The following is a 14,921-nucleotide window of genomic DNA, read 5'->3' as shown; positions in this document are numbered from 1 at the left end:
GGAAGGAATAGTTGTAAACAAAGAAAAAGAAGACCAAAAAAAAGGGATAGGGATCTGGTTTTTTTCTTCCATTTCAGGAATTTCAGTGACGTGTAAGAAACTCTATAGACGATCTCAGGAGAAAATTGTTCTTTGTGTGTCAATTGGGTTGCAGAGAACAAAATACATTTCTCAGTGATTGCCCACTCGTGTACTAATGCAGTTATCTGCGCTGTGTGAATTATCCTGCACAGGCTATTGATTGCACATAGTTCTCTAAGGAGTGTGTTATTTAAGCCCTGGGATTGGGGGACAAGGTTTGAAACCTGAATCATTTCTAAATTTTGCTAATTTATTAAATTAGTAATGCAATTCATAGAGGTTTCAAAGCTGTTACTTCTGTTTTCCTTATGCCCATGTTGTTTCTCTGGGTCTAGATGGGCAAGAGGAAGTTCAGTGGGCTGGAAGTCACCCTGATCGTCCTCTTCTGCGTGGTGGCGATCATAGCCTGTGTCCTCATTGGGCTTTTAGCATCAGGACAATCCGGAGTCAAACCTACAGGTAAGTACTTCCCACTGCTGCTGTAGGAGCAGAGCAAAAGCCCTGAGTGGGAACTGCTCGTCCCTGCTTGCTGAGGCTACTGTAAGTGACACAGAGCTTCAGGAGCTAAGTGTTGGCATCATTTCTGTCACTATTTGATTCAGACTTTTCAGTAAAGTGGACATTCAAGCAAAGTGAGAGGAAAAAGAAACCTTAAAAAGCAAAAATGTTTCCCTGCTGTCCTTTGTAAAATCAACGTTTTTATTATGGCTCTCAGTGTTACTGTTATATTTTTCTTATAAACAAAAGTTGAACCATGGCTCTTCCTTCTTACAGATAACATGAATAACATTGTCCATCATAAATACAAGAAATAAATAGCATGCCTAGGAATTTATGGTCATAAAAAAAAAACCCTTTTATTCCTTCCTCCAAGGACTGCTTTTTAGTCTATGTATTTTATATGATTTAAATACTTTTTAAGATAAAAAGCACTGAAAAAAAGAAAAGGAATCAGGGAGACTATGTTGGAGCAAACATACTGTGTGGGAAAAAAAAGCCTATAATCGTAATAACCTGTATCGATACATTAGAAACCACTTGTTTTACAGGGATGTGGTACAGAGCACCTTGCTTTACTCATACAAAATGGAACCGTATGTAATCCCATTTACACATGGGGATTGAAGCAAAACTCTTGCAGGTGAAAATGGCAGTAAAATAAAAATAATTTCTAATACACCACAAGCATTTTAGTGTTTTAGTATAGCTGCCCATACAGACATATATCTGTGCATTTTCTGCCTGTTTCAGTCTCAAGACGAGTACGAGTCTGCCTGAGCAAAAAGTGCAAGTGCAGGTATTGCAGATAATGCAAAGAGGCCGGCTGCAGGTAGTAAAAAAAGTACAAGGAGGGGAGCCTGTCTATTTGTGTGCATCTCAGCCTGAGACAAGATTTCTACGCTTTATACTTCTCATTCCAAACATATACAGTGTTCCAAGATACACATAAAGCAACTTTCAGTTTTGGGAGAAACTGAAACAACCTCTGTGTACCTTTTTGTCAGCTAAAGTTGCCAAAAGGTCACTTTGAATTCAGTCCAACAAACCTGAAACCTAATGGAGCAATTTAATGGAGCTTTAAGGTGTTTTTACCTGATGCTCTAATTCAGGCTCCTGTGGAAGAACAATATTTCAGGTGAAGGAGCATCCAAGAGAGCAGCAGCACAGTATCATTTAACACCAATCAAATCCATGTGTCCAATTTTCAGTGGCTGAAAATGAGTGATGAAAGTTGGAAGTGAATACCAATGAAGGCAGAGGATGAGACTGGGGTAGGGGTGGGAATACCCTAAATCAGAACTATGTGTTAATGCTGGAAAATATTTGAATTAGGGATTAGATTTTAAAGGTCCAACACTTCTGTTGTTTAAATACGTGCAGATCACTGATCCTAAAACACAGAGATTTGAAGTGCCCCATGAACATGTGAAATCTTTCACTGGATCTGCAGCCTCCAATTTAAACTACAAAGTGCAGGTGAAGCAGAACCCCTTTGGCATCGTGGTGACCAGAGTGAGCAACGGTAGAGTGCTGTAAGTAACCTTGGTGCTTTTTCTGAATAACACGTTGTCATTGGTTTTCTCTGAAAGCCCACGTTGCCACGTAAGCAATGTATGTCCAAGATGCCATGGGTGAGGTGCCCTCCTGAACATGTGATCTACTTCTTCTCTTGACTCATGGATGTTCTGCAAGGACTCTTGTGAGGCCTTTAGAAATAATTCTGTGGTATGGGGAGCTCTGCCTAAAAGGTTTTTGGTCTGACACTCTGTTCATTTCCCCCCAATATTAGGGAAATCTTTACAGCTGCTTTGTTCCATCAATTTGGGGATTTTTTATTTTAACTGAAGGACTCCTTGCCAGAGCTTCAAACCACATGGGAACCCTCTTCCTTGCACCTTTTCTCCTATTTGTTGCAATCACGCTGAAGCCCTGAGTCACCAAAACCAGGTTGCCCATTAGATGTATGATATCCACACATAGCTTGTGCAAGCCACTGATAAGCTGGTCATGTAATGCTGCAAGTAAATTATTTGGCAGGCTTGTATATTGAATGCTTTCCTCCCCTTTACGTTCTAAAAATAAATAAATAAAGCACAGCTACAAACCTAAGGGCATGGCTTTAAGACCTGTTGGAAGGGGGAAGTGTCAGGATGAACATGCTTATTAAATCAGTCCAAGAATGATTACCTGTCAGAGTGCTAGGCCAGTTGGATTATCAGTGCTTCGAGTTAAAATTAATTAGCGATTACTTTTGTGCTCTTAGTATTGTTTTCTTGCTTCGAATCCTCTATAATGATTGATTTGCAATTATAAAGAGCACAAACGATGGACTTGGTATTCAGTAGTGCATGACTGATTAAACAGGTATATGGAGGGGGAATGAGGAATCTCGTCCAATAGAAACATGCTGAAACAGTGCTCTGGAAGATTGCCTATGTTTTCCTTAGGCTGTTGTTTAATTTGATAAAAGTGGTTGCATCCTCTGTCTCTAACGACAAAAACTGACAATGACGCTTGACTTGAGTTTGAGTATCTCAAAGGAAGCTGCTGTTAGCATGGGGCAAGGGCAGCCCCTCAGAGTTAAATCCTTGACAAATTTGTTTACACAAGACGAGTGCTTTCCCCCGACTCCTAAACAACGAAACATGAGGGAGGCCTCTTTGGAAAAGGAAGAGCAGGGATCAATGTTTTATTGCAGTTCATTGCAAAAATCCCAATTATGCAGACAGTTATAAAGCCTGTGAACTTCCATCACCATTTGCTACATTTGAGCCCCCCAGAAGAGGTGGAGTTCTGATTGACCTATTACCATCATCATTTGCAAGGCAACCTGAAAGCTTTCATCAGACATACAGACTTTCCCCTCCAAAAAAAGCTAGTTTCAGTACAGTTTGTGAGCAGATAGGCAAGACAGTCCTTGGAATCACTGAAACTGGACAGAAATACATCAGATGAGGATTTGACTTATGAAGGCTCTCTCAAGTGTTAGTGTTTTTAACTTTCAAAAAAAGAAAAGGGCATATGAACAGATTAAAATTGTAGCAAGTCCAAACTCTCCTGGTTTTGTCTCTTGTTTGTGCACTGTTTGTAATCGCTAATGCACTGTGTATTTATTTAATAGTTTAAGGACCTCGTTATGTCTAAAAGAATTTACTGCTAATGATATACTCCTGGTGATAACTGCCATTATAATGAGCTAACACACACGTGCTAGCACGTAGCCATAGTTTGCCTTTCCCTGTAGTCACTGGCCTAGCAGGGCTCAAGAGTGGGTCTTGCTTGTTTTCGCTGGCAAGCAAAGGCTGCAATTGGTTTGCAAAATCTGATGCAGTGGACTATTTCTGTGTTTCTGTCCACCCACGGAAATTTTCCATCTGCCCCATTGCTGTGAGTGGCCACAGAGAGCGGATTCAGAACAACAGATGCAGTGTGGGAAGCTCTGGTGGAAGAGGGGAGAGCAAATGTACCCCTGAAAATAGATGGGCCACTTGGACAAGAGCTTTCTATAGGATCAATAGGCACCGCTCATCTCCTCCTCTGTGCAAGGCTCGCTCTGCTCCAGCCCCACACTCTCCCGCCTGCCTCTGCCTCAGGTCTCTGGGTGGAGAACTTGAACCTGATCTCCAGCTCAAAGGCGTAGAAGCAATTACTGCAACAATTCTTGGTAAAATACCCCTTTTTGTTTTTCTTTAACTTGTTTCATCAGGTTTGATACTACCATAGGACCACTGCAGTATGCTGACCAGTTTTTACAGCTCTCCATCAAACTGCCAAGCAGCAACATTTACGGTGTGGGAGAGCACGTGCATAAGCAGTACCGGCACGATGTTAACTGGAAAACCTGGCCCATTTTCAGCAGGGATATTGGCCCTTCTGGAGTAAGGACTGGTTTTATTACGCTTCATTATTTGCAGATGACGTCTGGAATCCAAGCCTGTTACGCAGAAGACACATTAATAATATCCATTGAGTTTTTCCCTAAAGACTTTTCAGGCACTGCATGTTATTACTAAAAGCTAGATGGTGCTGATGAAAGTTCCCCGATTTCTGATTTTTGTGTTGACATGCAGTTGAAAACTAGTTGCTAAACATTAATATATGAGAGCCTTCAGTTTCTACTGATAAATAACAATATGTGCTAATGCATTGCTGCGTGCAGCATTCAGTACAGATGACACATGCTTCTTCAGTTAACATCCTATAGCTCGGCAAATGATGGAAAAGTTCTCTTTAACAGCTGTCTCTTTACAAGATAAAATATGTCTGTCAGCAGTTATTTGTTTCTATAGTCTGTATGGCTGTCTCTTTCCAAAACTATTTCTGGGGCACACATTTTTCAGTAATTATAAGAGAAGACTCTTACATCTGTATGGAGTCTTCCTTTAGGCTTTGATCCAGGTTCTCTTAACAGTTGTGCTCACATTTACACGGTGTTGCTCTGTCAGTTCCTCGCTGCAGTGATTTGCTACCAGAGATACACTGAGTTTATGTGGGTGAAAATCAGGTGAGGTGCCGATTCAAACAATGATACTCATTTTCTGCTTGTTGCTTTTTCTGACTTTGTATTCCCAGAGTCAGTCTTTTCTGTACTTTGGGGATGTAAACAATCAAATCTTATTGCTGTGTTCATTAATATCTTTTGCTTTGACTAGGGAAATATTTGCCAAAGCTTGTAAGCACTCACTTGAGCTAATGATATCAGAAACCCTACATGTCTAGTACATAATCAACACTTTATGGACATTTTGGAGAAAGAAATCAATGTAGAGCACGAATGAAGGAATATTTGTTAACATTAATATTTTTGGTTTGTTTTTTATTGGAGTTCCTAAAGTAATTTATTTATAACTATCTAATGAGCCTCGAATAAACACCATTTGTCACTATTACCTTGGCTTCATAAAGCAAGAATCCATTTGCTTTACTTTGAGAGAACACTTTAGTGTTTTGCTGAAATAGAAGCTATACTAACAAAAACTGGGCGGGGGAGGGGGGGGGAAGACAACTATATGTAAATAATTAATTATAAATTTGGAATTCGTACCCCATACCTTGAGATATCTTCTCTGGGGGTCTTTTCTGAGAGGGGATTGCAACCTTGGTTGATGTGTGGCAAGGTGAGCACTGTCTGCCTGAGCTTAATTGGGACGACAGTGTTAGTGTTGGACATCATTATGAGCTAAGCTGTTAACATTGATTAGGCATCTAAAGATTCAGGTAGATAGTTCTGCAAGGGAGCCATGAAGTTCTGTGTCTCCGTAAGCTGTCCCTCCTGTATTCATGGTACCTGTCTGTCCTCCTGCATTAGCTAGCCAAGAAGCGGTCGCAGAGAGGAAGATCCTGGCTAAGAAAGTGGGAACGTTATGGCACACTGGTAGGACAAGACTAAAAATTGCTGCTCCTCAGCTGCCTCCTCTGGCAGCATGGCTGTTCCCAGCTCCACTGATGGGACACTCAACAGCTCAACAGTCCCTGAGCCTCCTGCTCCTTGTCTAGATTCAGCTGAAGTTACGACAACTGTAACTATATATAAGCAGCTCTATGTGTCACCAAAATAAAGACACATATGTCCCTCCACCGTGCTTCTATTTCTTGTCTCTTCTGACTCTTTTACATTTTCTGTTTTGAGTATATTTTTTATTTTATTTACAAATCTGATAGTTGTGGGGGAATTTGACAGGAGAAACTAATTATGGACTATCAAGATATAATTACTAGAGAAGGCGACACAGTATGATTTGGCCCAGTGAAACATCATGAAGATCATTTTGGTTTTCAGGATCAAAATCTGAATTAGCTCACATTTGTCTCACTATAAACAAGCTCTATTATAGAAATAATCCTATTTATTTTCCATCTCCACCAAATATTCATCTTATAAATAGCCTCTTCTTACTAATTATTAAGTTGAGGTTTGAAGGTAGTTCTTACCCGAACGGCTCTATTGAGTGTAAACTCATGAACTAACAGTGAACAGAAGCAGGGTAGGCTAATTTCAAATTGCTCAAGTTCTGCTTCTCATTAATTTGTTCTGAGTTTTCGTTTGCAGGGGAAGAAGCACAACAATGAAAAGAACTGTTAAAATTGCTAAGGTTTTTTTGCTGCTAATAATGAAAAAAACATTAGAAGGGAGATAAAAAAGAAGCAAGGCATTCTCTTATTTCCATAGATTAGATGTAAAAGTGATTGCCTTGCAGGATTAAAAGAAACAGAGATTAGATGTAAAATCTAATCTATGGTGAAAGGTGATGAAAACACCCTTCAAGTTCTGTCGCTCGCTTGATGTGCGTATGTATTACCCAGAAATAGTGCTACAATATTTGCAGACTTGCCCAAAGATCATAGAATCGTTTAGGTTGGAAAAGACCTTTAAGATCATCAAGTTCAACCATCATTAGTGCATCATATCTGCTTGCTTCTGTTATCTCTGTATTTGGGGAAACTTTTGTTTTAATGGAAAATGTTCTCACAGAGGAGAAGAATGCCAGGAAAGAGAACACAGAACTGTAGGAAGGTGTCAGGCTTTTTATTTCTGTTGTTTGCCATCTTTTGAGAAGTATTGAGTTCTACCTGGGGTATATTTTGAAATATCCCAGGACAGATACTGTTGTTAGATCTGAATCAGCTTACTTTTTTCTTTTTACCCTTTAAGGCAATGCATAACTTATATGGCGTTCAAACTTTTTTCCTGTGTTTGGAAGACAGCACTGGAGCCTCCTTTGGTGTTTTCCTGATGAACAGCAACGCCATGGGTAAGAAAGCTTTCTCTGTAGCTCTGAGTACTGCAGCTAAATATCTTTTTAAATGATCTGTGGGATGGGGATCAAAACTGAGATGATGTAAATGTCCTTTTTTTAAAATACTGTACCATGTAATATTTTAAAGAAAATTGTCTCCAGATATCTGATGGTAGTCATTACTATAAGAGATTAGTAGCACTTTGCGTACACAATGCAATTGGGGAGTAGCTCACAGTTAACTTGAAGATTGCAGTGGAAACCTGAGGGTCAGAAAGCTATCTGGAGCTGGCGCAGTAGGCCAAGTTAATCAATGAGTTAATCATTTTATGCACTGAACAAATTGAACCACATTTATTCATAAGTGTACTAAATTCCACTCCCTTAGCAAAGCAGTGTTTATGGAGGTGTTAGCAGTAATGGATGAATTCTTTTGCTGTTTATGTGTTGTCATGAAGTATGCAAAGCTCAAGAGTCAGAGAGCAAAGATGAATCAAACCACCAGCCAAGAGTAGCATTTTGCTTTTGTAGTAGTAATACTGGCCTTAGTGCAAACATTAAAGATAAAAAGGGCTTGAATGCTGCGAATGTGCATTAAAAAAAAGATTGGAAGTAGTCAGAATCAAAATGTGCTTTAAAAGTGATACTTGTATTCCTTTATTGAAGGTATTAATCTCACATTTTCTAAGACACTTGGTATGGATACAGAGCAGAAGTGGGGGAAATAGTATGATGTCCACAGTTCTTATGTATATTCCCTGGCCATATCAACACAACAGTAAGGAATGCATCTTAAAATCTTAAAAAAAGTTTTCAGAACAGTATGTGGCCTGCATTTTCCAAAACAGCAAAAGTTTTCACTTCTGAATTAATCTGCATTAGGAAAACACCCTTTTTTCCAATTATTGATTTTTGGTTTTAGCCACTTATTTTGATTGCTGTGGCTGTGTGTGTATGGTAAGATACATGTGGGTAACAAACATCTTGTACATCCCAGGCTACCTGTTACTTCTCGTAATTTTTAGACCCTAGTGATCGATGTGAAACACTTTGGTTTTTTCCTTTTCATTTCAAATTAAATAGACATCCATTTATAAGGGAAATAGCCAAATTCCTTTCCATGATTTAAATTTGTAAGACTTGAGCTTTTTTTCTAATGTATACATATTAGCACCAAGCAGGAAGGTGAAGGTTTGGAAGAAATAAAATGATGGGCAGTGTTAGATAGTAGTCAGATAACACATAGTTGAATTTGAAAGAAGAAAGGTACAAATGTGCTGAATGGCTTGGTCACTGAAGGTGGACAAGGAGGGATGTGCAGTGCAAAGCATGGGGAGCCTGGAGGAGTAGAACTTCAGTTCACACCTCCCAGAAGGCAAACACTGACCAGATGTGCACCATTGAATTTATGCCTCTCTGAAACAGCAGCTACGTTTCACATGTTTGGCAGAGTGTTTTCTGCATGATGAAAATAATAATCATCTGATATTTGTTTTCAGCCTCAGGATCCAGCTGTGTTTGGACCGGATTCAGTCTTGGTGAAAACCTCCAAGTATTACTTGAACATTTGCTGCCCTACCTGTATACACTCTTTTATAAAGCTCATACTCAAGGAGACACGGTTGTGCGGCCAGTTTTGCATGAGTAAGTTTACACATCAGCTTTTGTGGTAGTTTTATGAGGAACAAAAAAATCAGACACATTGAATGTTGTTAGGAACTTTCCAAACACTGAGGTAGTCTGTGAAAACGCACATTGGAATACACACAGACAACTTCTCAATTCATAAAACACCATGTTGGAGTAACACGAAGAGTAATCAGAAACCATCTGTAGTTTCTGCATATACGCATACTTATTCTCAGTCACTCGTATGAGTTAATGAGACCTTATTGTCCGCTAATCAAATGATTCTCCACCATCATCTATCTATCTATATAGAAGAATATTTGTTTCCTTGCCTGGAAACTCTTGACTAAGCTGCGTCAAGAACACATGCACAGCTGCACTTTCACACATGTGTAGAGACTACTAACTAAACTAGTAAGACCCCACCTTCTCATCTTCAGATTGTCTCAGGTTAAAAAAAACAAAAAAAAAAGTTTGGCTTTTGGTACCGGTTCAAGCTCTTTTCTCTGGCAGAGGACAGCAGCATAAAATGTCCACGTTACGTTCCTCCTGTCACTCCTTTATTCCACTCATTACAAACCACCTTCTGGTTCTGAGCCTTTGTTGTTCAGTCCTGTGACAATTCTGTCACTCAGCTTCAAGGGTATAGGCCCCCACCACATACGTATTTCGTGCTGAAATCACACTCTCCCGCCTTGGTTCTGCTGAACAAGCTGAACTGCAAAAATAGGCTCTGCCATTTCCCTGAGGATCCCAGGAAATTTGCTCTGCTCCTATTCTAGTCTGAACTCTTCTGTCTTGACCGGACCTGTAAACTCTGTTGGCAAAGCGACTGCAGAGGCCTTTGTCTATTAGCATGAACACAGCTCTATCTCCAGTGCAAGCATGGGTTTTGCTAGATCCTTAGATTGCATTTATTTTTTCTTGGGTACATCACGGTACTTGTGGATGGATTCCTAACAAGCCTAGGTTTTGCCTCTTGGTTTTTTTGTGGTTTTTTCTTTCCTCCTTCATTTATTGCTTCCAGGGAGAGAACTCAGAGCATATCTTTATCAGTGCCAAAATGGAAAATCTTGCACTTTGTGCTGTTAATCCCACTCTTATTTTCCAGTCCACCAAGGAGTCAAAGTCACTGGTCAAATGCTGTGATTCACCTCAGCTCTGTATCATCTCTGACTTTCCTTCAGAATCAGCTTCTCTTGCTGCATTTCAGCTTGTCTGTGGTGCAACAAGAAAACAAATAGATCGTGGCTTATTCTGTGGCAGGGTCTTGTAAATAATGATTGTTAATGCCAGTAACACATATGCCATGGAGTAAGACAAGACAGTTGTTAACTTCATAAAATGAAAGCAAGAATCTGAAAGATGCCAGCCCAGAGAAATGTGAAAATAAAGAAGACGTAGAGATACTTGTGGATATGATCTGAGCCACTGGATTTGAAGCACGGTGACTTTGGGTTACATACAGTGAGCTGCCACATTGTAGAGCCATGAATCAGTTGTCTGCCAGTAGCTTTGCATAAATGTTCTCAGATTGCTCTCTAGCATTTCCACCTTGAAATATGGGATTAACTGTGAGCCACACCTCACTTCCACCACTTCCAAAGTTAGAGGTTCAGTGATTAATTACAGGAGTATTTGCATAGCATTTTGTAAACTTGCCTTGTATTTTAATCTGTTTACAAGAAAACGAAAGGCAACCAGAGACTAATATCTAAGGCAATTCTCAAAGTATTGCAACCCTGTTGAGTGTCACGTTCTTAACACAAACATGAAGGATGCGTTAAGACTGTTTAGATACTTGTTGTACATGTGAGACACAAAGTCTTTCTTTCCACAGCCGCAAGAACCCAATGGGACTTATAATTGCCCTGGATGACAACAATGCAGCTTCTGGAGACTTGTTCTGGGATGATGGAGAATCTACCGGTGAGCAGTTATCAATAGTGAAATAAGCATGATTAAGAAAGCATTCATATGGACAGGTTTCAATCTCCCTGCTGATTTCATGGAGCAAGAATAAGGCATTGTTGCCACATGCTATTAACCCTTGGTTGTATGTCAATAGTTTTTCACCACGTTTAAGTGGAAAATTGTAACTTATTAATTTTTTCCGTGTTCAGGTTTTGCTCTAGCCTTAAATATGTAAAGGTTTGGTACATTAGCATGCTGACTGTTAAACCCTGCTGTCAAGTTTGATATATATTCTGGTATATATCTCCAAATTAGTTTCAACGGGTGCAAGAACGCACATAATTACTGTTGGACACTAAGAATGAGTAGAAAATGCAAAACTAGCACTGTTACTAACTCTCTGGAATTATTTAAATTGCTTGTGAAAACAGTAGAAATTTGGTTAACTCAGAAGTACAGTCTTGGAGCCAACTTTTCTTTTTGCCATCTGGTTTCCACAGCCTACTGGTGCATGAGCACGTGGGTAAGAGGGTACGGGCTATATTTGTCTTGTTGCCAACCTCACCTTTAGTAAAGCTGCTGGGAAACTTGTTGGGATAGGCGCTATGATTGTGCCAAGGCCTGTCAACCTCATCTCTTGTGATGTACTGGCATTGATACCCCTTATCTCACCAGGTTTTTCTGTCAAACAATTTACAACACACATACCTTTTTTGCTTAGGGTAAGATTAAGGTTGCAACTTAATTCAACACAAGTTTTTTTTAAAAGGCACAAACCTCTAATTTAAGGTTAAACCTGCTTTTGGAAGACATGCATTCTAAGAATTTGAAAAATTGAGTGTTTTTTCCATTTTAATGTTGAGATGAAGGAAATTTTGAAAAAAGAAGTGTCTTGAACTGTGGGATTTCCTATGGGATTTCCGAGGATTTAGTTAGGCATCCTGTTTCTATTAGACTCAAAGGATTTGGGGTACTCAAATCCTTTAGGAAGCTTTTGCAGCTATGATATTATGTTCGTGTTTAATTTATAATCCTGAAAAATAGGTAGGGATCCTTCAGATGGTGATTCATGGAGGTATTTTGCCTAGCCATGCAGGTCTACATATGACATCCAAACTGGTGCATTCTTACCTCTGTCTTCTGATTTGTCTAACAATCTTCTAGATACTTAAGCAGTCTAATTTCTCTGCATTATTCTCCAGTTGCTAAAAGCTACCTTAATCCTTAGTTACAATCTATTTTTTTCACTTGCGCAGGGCCCAGGGCTCTGATTAAACTAAGCAACTCATGGGGTTCAAAACCACCCTTCGACTGCATAGCTACCTTGTCCTCTACTGGAGGTCACTGTCCTTCCAACAAAAGCAGTGGAAGGGAAAACGTGGTTGTTTCACTTCCCATTCCTCAGCTGATACTTTTCACCCTGGGAGAATGTCAGGACAGGCAACTAGAGGGGGTAAGGCTAGGAAACACTTGACTCTGTTGACCAGAGCACCTCTGTCAAAGCCTTCAGCTGCACTCACTGGTCTCCCTGAACTACCAAACTCCCCATTAGATATTTCCTGGTAGGACACGTAAGTCAGAAATCTCAGCTCAGAAGTCTGTGGTCTGAAGTTTTTCTGCAACTTGCAGGAGAAGATGCTGGGGGAGGGTATTGTGCAGTCTGTTAGTGAGACAACTACAGAAAATGCCAAAAGGTAAGATATTAGTTCTCCAGAGGTAAACTGGTGGCAATATTAAAAAATTGATTGGAAAGAAAAAAAACTTAGAAAACTTTATGCATTTGACCTGTATAACTTCCTTTTTTTATTTCAAGTATACCAATCGTATCTCCCAGAAAAACTTTCAAGCCTCTTCTTTTTTAAAATTTTATGGAAGTTTGGGATGCTTTTAAGAAATAGAGCTGTGATTTGGCTGATTATTGCTGCCATAAATATTGAAGGCCTTGGGTGGTTGCTATATGTATAAGTGACAGCTATATGTACTCCTTTGTCAAGGCCTAAAATAACAAAGCTATTATTGTACTCACTGCTGGTGAGAAACAAAACAATAAAACATCTTATGATGTTATTTCCTGCCCAAAACTTACAGGTTGCATTCTTTTCAGGGAAACGTTTTACAATTTGCTTGCAATGACAGTATTTTTCTTTTTGTACATGGAAAAAAAAATTGCCAGATTGCTTGACTCAACTTTTGTATTTCTTTTTCCCAGTTGTGTGTTATTTCCTCTCTTATGGTTCCATGGCATAGATTATTAATATTATTGTCATTTTTGCAGTAAAAACACTTATTTATGGTATATTTTAGAAAAGCTTATATTAATAATTTTTAAAAAAACTTTGGAAAATTTGGATCTCCTGGGAGACTGGCCTAAGGAAAAAAGAAGAGAACTGTCAGTTCCTCAAAGAAAGAATGGTAAGAGCAAAGCAGAAAACTCTCAGATGGAAGTTGTAGTGAATGCTTAATGTGGCTAAATCATGAGCTTGTCTTTGGCCTGAAGGAGAAAACATACAGAGAGCACAAACCAAATCAAGTTACTATGACATAATCCTTAGCCTTAATATGCATAAATTTATCTGTAATTTACATTCCTTCACTCCTGTGGAAAGTGGTTCTGGCCAGAAAATCTGTTCTTAGGGTTATAGTGGGAAAGCAATGAGTAATCGTTCCTCTTAAATTTGGTAGTCCTTAGCTAGAGAGACAAACCTGCTTATGAATTTCAATCCTCTGCACAGGTTTAGGTAAATAGGAGACTAGAAGAGAGCAGAAAGAACAGTTACAGGTGTAGAAAACATACCCTATAGGAAAAAATTGTGTTATTGAAACTGGAAGAGAAGAGAGGAAATACTAATAAAATTTTCAAAATGTGAAAGGCTGTTAACAATAGCAAATAACTTCCCACATTCCCAATGAACAGGGAAAAAGAAAAGGCTTTAATTCCTTTCTGTAAGAGATGGGAAATCCTCTACCACAAGGGTTAGATAATGAATCTTAAATTCTGAGCTTTAAAAGAATACAAAATACGAATCAAGACTTGACAACAAGGTGAAACCACCAGTAAAACTGGATAAAATTAACATAATATTTGAGTTGGCAGCACGTTAAATGTAAAACCTCAATTTTTTTTCCCTCATTGAAAAATATAATTATATATTACTTTGCAGTTTGTACAGAATCTGCTCAGTACAGCTTCTGAATGCAGTAATGATAATAATTAGCAATTTATCGGTCTCTAGCAGTGGCACAGTCCTGGTTTTAATGCCATTCTTTTCTGCACAGCAAATGTAACTTCTTTCTTCACCTTTCAGGTACAGCTGAGAGTAAAGCCTACATTTACTATGAGTTTACAGTTTCCAGTGTAAGTATTTTAGTCTAAATGATCTTATTTTCATTTTCAATTTTTATCAGTAATATCTTCAAAGGGGATTCTTTTCTCCCTTTTTCTCTGATAATATTTACCAAGAAGGAAAATACATGACAAAGTCTAAGAGGAGTCATGTTCTGAATACTGTAATTTGACTGGGATGAAAATCTGCTATTTGTCTTTTCTTCTCCCAGTTAATAGAAGTATCTAAAGAACTGCTGTTTCCTTTCACGTAACAAATGCAGCAGCAACATTTATTGAGCAAGAGAACTGTAAAGCATCAGTGGCAGTTAAAACAGAGTCAAAAAGTAGTAGTGTTTTTGATTCTTGAAATACCAGAAATCTGAAAAAAGTCTCTGTACACTGAAAAAAACAGCTGAATGTTTCCAGAGAGTGAGAGGAAGACCTACGCCTTGTCTGAACCCACAGAATCTACTTCGTGACTAGGTTTTAGTTTTTAAATCTTTTCAAGCCGAAACTGCCTTGGCAGGGTTGATTTATGTCAGAGTGAAGTCCAGATAGTATTTCTATTCAATATGACTAGATAATACCATCTGACAAGGACTCTAAGGCAATATGTGTGCTGGTAGACCAGGCGGCCAACCGTACTCTGGGCTGCATCAGGAGAAGTGTGGCCAGCAGGTCGAGGGAGGTGATTCTGCCCCTCTGCTCTGGTGAGACCTCACCTGGAGTACTGC

The 14,921-nt window shown here is 39.1% G+C and overlaps 1 protein-coding gene across 1 annotated transcript in view; it reads left to right on the top strand.

Annotated features, from left to right (window-relative positions):
* Positions 1 to 416: 416 nt before the first annotated feature.
* LOC104125241 (maltase-glucoamylase, intestinal) overlaps positions 417 to 14,921 on the top strand; it is a gene marked incomplete at its 3' end in the record, with an annotated part of 75,713 nt that continues 61,208 nt past the window's right edge. Inside the window, 1 exon segment of the mRNA XM_035893227.1 lies at positions 417 to 540. Coding sequence (XP_035749120.1) covers positions 417 to 540 — 124 coding nt within the window.

This window comes from Egretta garzetta, unplaced genomic scaffold (assembly GCF_000687185.1).
Source record: "Egretta garzetta isolate BGI_Z169 unplaced genomic scaffold, ASM68718v1 scaffold1074, whole genome shotgun sequence".
In the NCBI taxonomy this organism is placed as follows: domain Eukaryota; kingdom Metazoa; phylum Chordata; class Aves; order Pelecaniformes; family Ardeidae; genus Egretta; species Egretta garzetta.
Note: the sequence above shows the minus strand (reverse complement) of the source record. Positions and strands in the feature narration are given on the sequence as shown.